Source organism: Abramis brama (genome assembly GCF_963993115.1).
Source record: "Abramis brama genome assembly, chromosome: 15".
Lineage (NCBI taxonomy): Eukaryota > Metazoa > Chordata > Actinopteri > Cypriniformes > Leuciscidae > Abramis > Abramis brama.
The window spans coordinates 25,574,426-25,582,304 of NC_139977.1; the positions used below are offsets into that span (position 1 = coordinate 25,574,426).

General features: G+C 36.1%; 1 protein-coding gene across 2 annotated transcripts in view; it reads right to left on the reverse strand.

Moving 5' to 3' along the window:
• Nucleotides 1-3,913: 3,913 nt before the first annotated feature.
• camkk2 (calcium/calmodulin-dependent protein kinase kinase 2) overlaps nucleotides 3,914-7,879 on the reverse strand; it is a 20,853-nt gene continuing 16,887 nt past the window's right edge. The window contains exons 14-16 of one of the 2 annotated variants that reach the window (XM_084137486.1): nucleotides 7,344-7,475; nucleotides 7,087-7,187; nucleotides 3,914-4,767 (exon numbers count right to left, since the gene is read on the reverse strand). In XM_084137486.1, the coding sequence (XP_083993612.1) occupies nucleotides 4,695-4,767; nucleotides 7,087-7,187; nucleotides 7,344-7,475 (306 nt within the window). In that variant the 3' untranslated portion in view covers nucleotides 3,914-4,694. Of the gene's footprint in view, nucleotides 4,768-5,452; nucleotides 5,592-7,086; nucleotides 7,188-7,343; nucleotides 7,476-7,879 lie in introns of those variants that run through there. The other variant, XM_084137487.1, reaches the window with a different exon arrangement.

A 7,879-nucleotide genomic window follows, 5' to 3' on the forward strand; every position in this document is an offset into this window, starting at 1 on the left:
GCGCATTCACGCTGATCCGCGCGCTTTGCTGTTCACAAGCACAGAACGCGCGCACGGCTCAAGTTAATAAACGTTTGATCAGTTGCTATAGGAACCTGCGAGATGAAGCCTTCATGCTGAATGGAGGCTCCACTTATTAGCGCATACAGTTGTCAGACTGCAAATCTGTGGCGCGATAGATTTTTTATTTAAGAATTTTTTTTTATGTTTTTTTTTTTTTACTTTCTAAATATTCTACTGATATTTTTTTTTTGTTTACATAATGAACGATCTTTCACGAGACCACTGTCCTCTGACGCCCTCTAGTGATGTATAAATGGAATTTTAAGGAATATTTCTTTCCCTAAAGGAAGAGCTAACTAGAGAGAGAGAGAGAGAGAGAGAGAGAGAGAGAGAGAGAGAGAGAGAGAGAGAGAGAGAGAGAGGAGATTTATATATATATATATATATATATATATATATATATATATATATATATATATATATATATCACATTGTGTGTGCAAGTCTGACCTCAATGTGTTTTCCTACTGTCCACCACAGTGACCCTCGGTAATGTGTTTGTGTATGTATGTTAAAACACTGTGGTATCAAATGTTCACACGTTCTAATTTGTTATTTAAGTTTTTAAATATTATGTGACCCTGGACCACAAAACCAGTCACATGGGTCAATTTGTTTAAATTGAGATTTATACATCATATGGAAGCTGAATAAATAAGCTTTCCATTGATGTATAGTTTGTTAGGATAGGACAATATTTGGCCGATATACAACTATTAGAAAATCTGGAATCTGAGGGTGCAAAAAAAAAAAAAATCGAAACATTGAGAAAATCTCCTTTAAAGTTGTTAATTTATGTTTGCGATTGTGCTGCATTCACTCACAAAAATAAATGTTTTATATATTTACGGTAGGAAATATACAAAATATCTTCATGGAAAGTGATCTTTACTTAATATCCTAATGATTTTTGGCATAAAAGAAAAATCGATAATTTTGACCCACTCAATATTTTGTTGGCTAATGCGACTTGTGACTGGTTTTGTGATCCAGGTTCACATATTACATATAACTATTTAAATTTAAGTTATCATTCTATTATTTTGATGTGGTTATTATTATTCTAAGTATTCCCAGCTTTGGCAATATTGTATTATTTACAGTCATGCAAATAAAACAATTTTGAATTTGAGAGATCAAAACTCTGTCATCATTTCCTCACCCTCATGCTGTCCCAAACATGGCATTCTGCCTACTGTGGAACGTAGGTAATGAGCTGACAGAATCATTATTTTTGTGTGAACTATTTCTTTAAATCTACATTATTACTATACTGTGTATTCTTTAAAGACTGTCTGATTTTTTTTTTATTTTTATTTTTTTATAATGAGCAAAAAGATATAATTATGAAAAAGAAAAACTAAAGGCAATTTCAATTTATTCAAATAATCAACTGGATACAATATATAGAATTATCAGTAATGAGATCAGAGGATGCTGTAAAGAGCTCAAACATGCTTGGAAAACATGCTGAATGAAACTGCGTGAATGTGACGGCATGCATTTTTGTAACATGTAAACAGCCCTCTCAACAGTGCTCAAAACGCAATCTCTTTTGTGGTATGGATGCAAACATTTACCCTAGCCCTTCAAGAAATACTGGGCAGATACAGTGAGGAATTATATTGAGAGGTTAGAAATATACAGTACAGCGTTCTCTTCAATAAACACCTCTACAATCAATCAATTCAAAGTACCGTTCGCATGGTCAGTATCTGAGAAAATGGCTATACATAGGAAACTGAAAGATGCTGTCTTTGATTTCAGCTGGTTAATTTTGCTCCTAGTTTTGATCGTACAGAAGAAAACATGGTTACAGAGGCCTTCATTTAAAGTTTTCAATAAACATGCATCATTTGAATTATGATAACATTCTAATGTGCAAAGATAAATCTCTCTCTCTATATATACATTTAGATTTTCTCTATAAATATTTACTCGGGGAATGGTGCTTCTATGGTCCTGAATATATATTATTTAAAGGTGCAGTATGTAATATTGACAGCTAGTGGTTGAAATGGGTACTACAGTCCAAATTCAAATTACTGGAGAGTTGTTACCCCCCGCCCTCAGACTCGATGCTCACGCGGGTTGCCAGATTGAGGACATGCAACAGAAACGAGTGCAGTTGACAATGCTCAGCTAATTTGCAATGTTTTATTGCCAATGTTTGTTTTTTAGGTCGAGTAGAATCTGCGATTTCTGACTCTGTTCGTTAGCTGGCTTCCATGGCTGCAATACGCTGCGTTTTCCGTCAACTGGCAACCCGGAGTGTCTAAATACTATTGGGTGAATTGGCAGTAGGCGGGGTCACACAGACCAAAACAAAAACAGACATTCCAACACGGAATGCACATTTCAAAATAGAATAAAGTTGTTTTTCGGAGAAACAAGTATTTGAACTTAGAATGCTTCCTAAATCTCTGAACATATGGCATTTTTATGACAAAAGATGTCCATAAAGCACCTTTAAAAGGTCATCGAAATCTGTTCAGCAAATCGTTTAAATGTCCACTTACATACAGTGGTACTGTATAACCAGCTTGGGTTTGTCAGTGCACATGCATATTTGAGTCAATATTGCAAGTTTCCTTCAATTTACAATAATCAACATCCAATAGAACAAACACAACGGACCAACAGACTGACTCTGTCCAGAACTGCACCACAATGTGAGATTTCTTATGCATAGTAATAGTACCTACACAAAAAATAAATCTCTAAAAGAGAGAGGGGAAAAAAATAAATCACAAAAAACAAGTACTGTAAAACACAGCAAAGTTTAACATGCAGGGGGAAAAAGGTCAAAGAAAAAAAAGGTATAGAGTTTACTTTAGTTACAAGGTAAACCAACAACATACATTCAACCTACTTGTGCAGAAAAGACTCCCCTGATACATGGAAGCATGAACTATGTTATAAATTTCAGTGGTGGAAAAGCACCATCACTCAGACATTTTGAAACAACAGCTAAAACGATCATAGAAAAATAATCAGCACAGGAGATACATGACCATAGTGCACATTGAGAAAATCTCAACAGGGCTTTGGACTATTTTTGCTAACTTTAAAACTGAGCTTAAGCAAGTTACTATATATCTACACTTATCTAAAATTCTACAATTCTATTGTACCAACAAAAATAAAATAAAATTCTGCACATGTACTGATGATCTATGCTACAGTTATGAGTATGAAAATGTAAGGCATACATTTGTGTCAAAACAGACTGACAAACATTGATTCCTTTAAGTGAAAAGTCATGCATAGATTGCACAAAGTTATTGTATTTCCTCAAGAACGTTGAACGTAGAGTTTAGAAATGGCTATGACTAATTCACTCTGATCACGACGAAGTCGGGAATGCACTACTATATGGCATTTTGGTAATTCTACACAGGAAAAGGAAGCGAAAGATACTGTTACCTTCATGATTAAAAGGGTCACGTTACTATACAGACAAGGAGAAGAATGGTCACGATGCATATAGTTGCACTACTTAGATGTTATTTGCGCCCTAAATAATTAAACTACTATTTAAAAACATGCTATGCATAATACTCTGATCTCTTGGATTTGGACTTTGTTGTATTAAAAAAAACTTTCCAGGACTGGTCCTGTTCACTGTCTACAGCGCAGACATTATAATACAAACACAAAGCGGTGTGATTTGATATATAAACAAACACACACATACAAACATATCTGTATTTTCTTTAAATCGCACCTGAAGTGTCTCCTTACTATATTTATACACATTTCCTGGCTGCAAATTTGAATTATTATAAACTCATTTAAAACTTTTAAAAATTGTACTTTTTTTTATTTATTTGTTTTTATTATTATTTTTAAATTTTATCTTTGATCAAACAAACCTGATTTTTTGAGAAGGTTTTCGAGTTGAAATTAATATCTGATGAAACTCCGAGCTATTTTTCTTTTATTATTTTCAAACTCAGTTCTACTAATCTAATGAGAATAAAGCAGCATGTGTGATGTACCAACCTAAGAAATCATACATTTCTTCTAAAGACGTATTAGTGAACATTGTGTGCAAATTTGAGGATTTTTAATTATTAAAGGCCATTTATTAATTTATTTGACTAAAGTTAATATACATACAGTATATTATTTATTCTTAATTTTGTCAAACCTGTTTTTTTGTTTGTTTGTTTTTTAGAAGATTTTTGAAATGAAATTAATTTTGAATGATTATTTTCAAATTTACTTCAGATCTCCAAAACTGAAATCAAGCAGAATGTCTCTCTAACTAATGACTGATGGACAAACCTAAGAAATTGTAAATTCCTTCTAAAAAAAAAATTCTTAAAGATGATCGTCCGTTTAGCCTTCAATGGCGCCCCCTAGCTACAGTAGAGGAGTAGAGCAGAGTCTCCGAGCCGGAGAGGAGAGTAGAAACACGCGCACACAGAAAACGGGTCCTGAGAGACGGCAGAGACCTGGGCGGACAGATACGGTGCATGCTGCTGTGGACTGTACAAATGCATGCATGAGCGGGTGGGCACCCTCCACATCAACAACGCCCCAGCCCCAGGTCCATATCCTGGCCTTCCGGAAGCCACAACAGCCTCATCTTGATGCATTTCCCTTGAGTAAGATGCCCACAGTTATCAGGAAAGAACTTCATCCTCGCCCACGAAGGGCAGGTCCATGCTCCGCACGCCTTCCTCGCTCTCTTGTTTCCTAGGAAACAGACAAATGTGGAGGTTTAAAACAGTCGCACATTCCAGGCGCGTCAACCTGTCTGCGGCAATGCAGACTGTTGTTAAGTGCGACTAGAACTGTTAGGCAGAGGGTAAATTAAGTCAGCGCGAGGGGAAGTACATGGCATCGCATCAGTCATATGCTCAGGTCAGGAGGTGGCACATGAGAGTGACTGACTGCCATGTTTTTGCGAGGGCTTGTCCCGGGGAGGCTGGGACTGCGGTGCCACATGCAAATGCACCCAGTCCGACAAACCAATCAAAGTCCTTGTAGAAAATGACCATGGCTGGGTGGCAAATCAGGATGCTCTTTTCTTTTCGTTGCTGATATTATGCATGCATATATTTAGAAGGACCTGGAAAACATCATCCTGAACTGCCCATGAACTTATATTTATCTGTTCAAACATTACATGCAAAATATAAATGCTTGATGTACTATTATTGAACATAGCTTGTACAGTTAAATACATACAATAGGTTTTTAGAAGGGAATATCATGAATATTTTAGATATAACATGCATAAAATGCTGTTTATTAGGTAGGAAAACACAAGCGGAGAAGTTCGTTATTCACTAAAGCCATCTGAATGAGAATTGTTTTGATCTTAAAAGCATGCTAAAAACACCACATCATTCATTTTAAGTGCAGATCATTCAATATGGGCATGACCATTATCTCCTACATATAATACAGGTGGAGGAGAGTGAACAGGACATAGGTGGAGCGCTAACAGGCTAGCGGAGCTTTACCTGGGGGTACAGAGATTGCGGCAGTATTTCAAACTCCCTGCTCTCCCTTTTCTAGACGGCAGGAGAGATGTGGATATGTGAGAATTCTTAAATCGGAGCTTATCTATCAAATATTCCTGATACCATGACTAAACAAAAGCCTTAAAATAATGTTTCATGCTAAATATTACTCAAACATGCTATTGATTACCACAGAAAATAATTTATACTCGTCCTTATGGTTTTAAAAAGGTAAAGTAACAACGAGCTTAGCAAAGCTAATATTATACGCTAATATTACTTTGCTAGGTAGTAATCAACCTAGAATATCATTGCAACAGTGTGAATAGCTGCAAGGGGGCGCTCATGAGTCAAAAAATGACATTGGGCGTTATGTGTCAGAAAATGCATACTTCCCTACTATATAGTAGGTGAAAAAAGTAGTATATCCAAATTCAAGTATTCATAAAACATCAGGTGAAAAGTAACCGGATGACCTACAACTTCTGGTGAGATTCTGGCATGCACATCCTATGGGCACTTTGCTGTAGCTCACATGACAGAGTCAACATGGTGAATGTAGTACGTCCGGATTCCATTCATACTACAAACATTCATACTATATAGAACGTACTTTTAAAAAAACAGTATACGATTTTGAATGCATCTTATGGTGTTGTGGATTTAATGGATGCACACAAGTGAAGGCCACAAGTCCACATCAAAGTGAGCCATTTGGGACAGAGCCTTTAGCATCTTGTGTGAAGCATTTTAGCTTAGCAGGCTAATCAGGTAGATAACGGAAAGTACATTCAAAGCGTTTAATGTTAACATGTAGCTTTGGTTTCAAAATGTGATATATGATTTGTGATGTATGATTTAAAAGCCATTCATTTATCAACTAAGAGAAAATAACCGTTTTTTATTTTGAAATGTAATTAATTCCTGTGATGCAAAGCTGAATTTTCAGCAGCTATTACTCCAGAAATCACATGATATGCTAATATGCTAATTTGGTGTTAGAGAATAATTTCTTATCATTTTCATCAATGTTGAAAACAGTTGTGCTGCTTCATATTTTTGTGGAAAAACTTTTTACCCATAATTCGTACTGTATATGAATAGAACGTTTTATTTGAAATAGAAATATTTTGTAACATTATAAATGTCTTTACTGTCACTTTTGATCAATTTAATGCATCTTTGCTGAATAAATATATTAAAGCATAGCTTTGCCTGCCAGGCTTTATGTGCATTGCTGTAATTTTTCATTTGTATTTAAGGAATTGAGAAAGTATTCAAAATTATTTTCTGTGGAAATCCTGTGCATAGACATTAAACATTATTTAACCTGAAAATACATCATTATAGTATTACATTGGAACCTAGTGTAGTGACATAGCATTCTATGTAGTACGTCTATCTATATTAGAAGGTCCAATTAAATTACTGTCAAACCAGCTATAAAATCAGATTTTCAATGATCACTGAAACCACTGCAGAAGTCCAAGTCTATGTTCAGGACGTCTGTTCCAGTTATAGCCCATCCCAACTGAGGAAGACTTACGATAGCATGTGTCCTGGAGCGGTGGGACTCCTGTCTTCCCTGCGGCCCCAATCAAACGGGTTTCCAAAAGAACGCTTCCGCAACATAGTCCTAACCAAGATCTGTAGCAGAGAACATGCGGTAAGTTTCAAAAACAGGCATCGGGTCATTAATCTGTTTATTCATTTGATGTGGTTATTAGCATTGAATCCATTATGCGTATTCATGAAACAGAATTAAGATTGTGTAAATAGGCCACCAGGGGGTTGAGATCTCACCACGGTGGCCAGGCTGGGGATGTGCTTGACGGAGTTTTCCACTTCCTCCTCTGTCACTTCTATTAGACTGCAGCAGTTGTCGTCCTCAGGGGGGAGGGGCTCAGCGCCGTGCCGTGTCACCCATGGGTGCACCTACAACAACAACGGAACAAAAATCCGGCTTTGATATCATTAATTAACTCAAGACTGTGTCTAGGTTGTTGGAGTGTCCTATATTCACACAGGAAGTGCTTTGAAATCCTCTTTTAAGAATAAGGAAGTGTTCTATTTTTGGTTCAGTTGAAGTATGGAGGCTAAATATAACATTATAAGAAAAACTACACTACCGTGTACAAAACAAAAGTTTGGGGTCAGTGAGAGTTGTTCCAAATGAGTTTCTTTCTAAAGTCAAACACAAAAAGAAGATATTTTGAAGAATATGGTAACCAGACAGTTGATGGGACCCATTGACTTCCAGAGTATGGAAGAAAAACAAAATACTATGGAAGTCATTGGCTACTGTCAACTGTCTGGATACCATATTCTTCAAAATATCT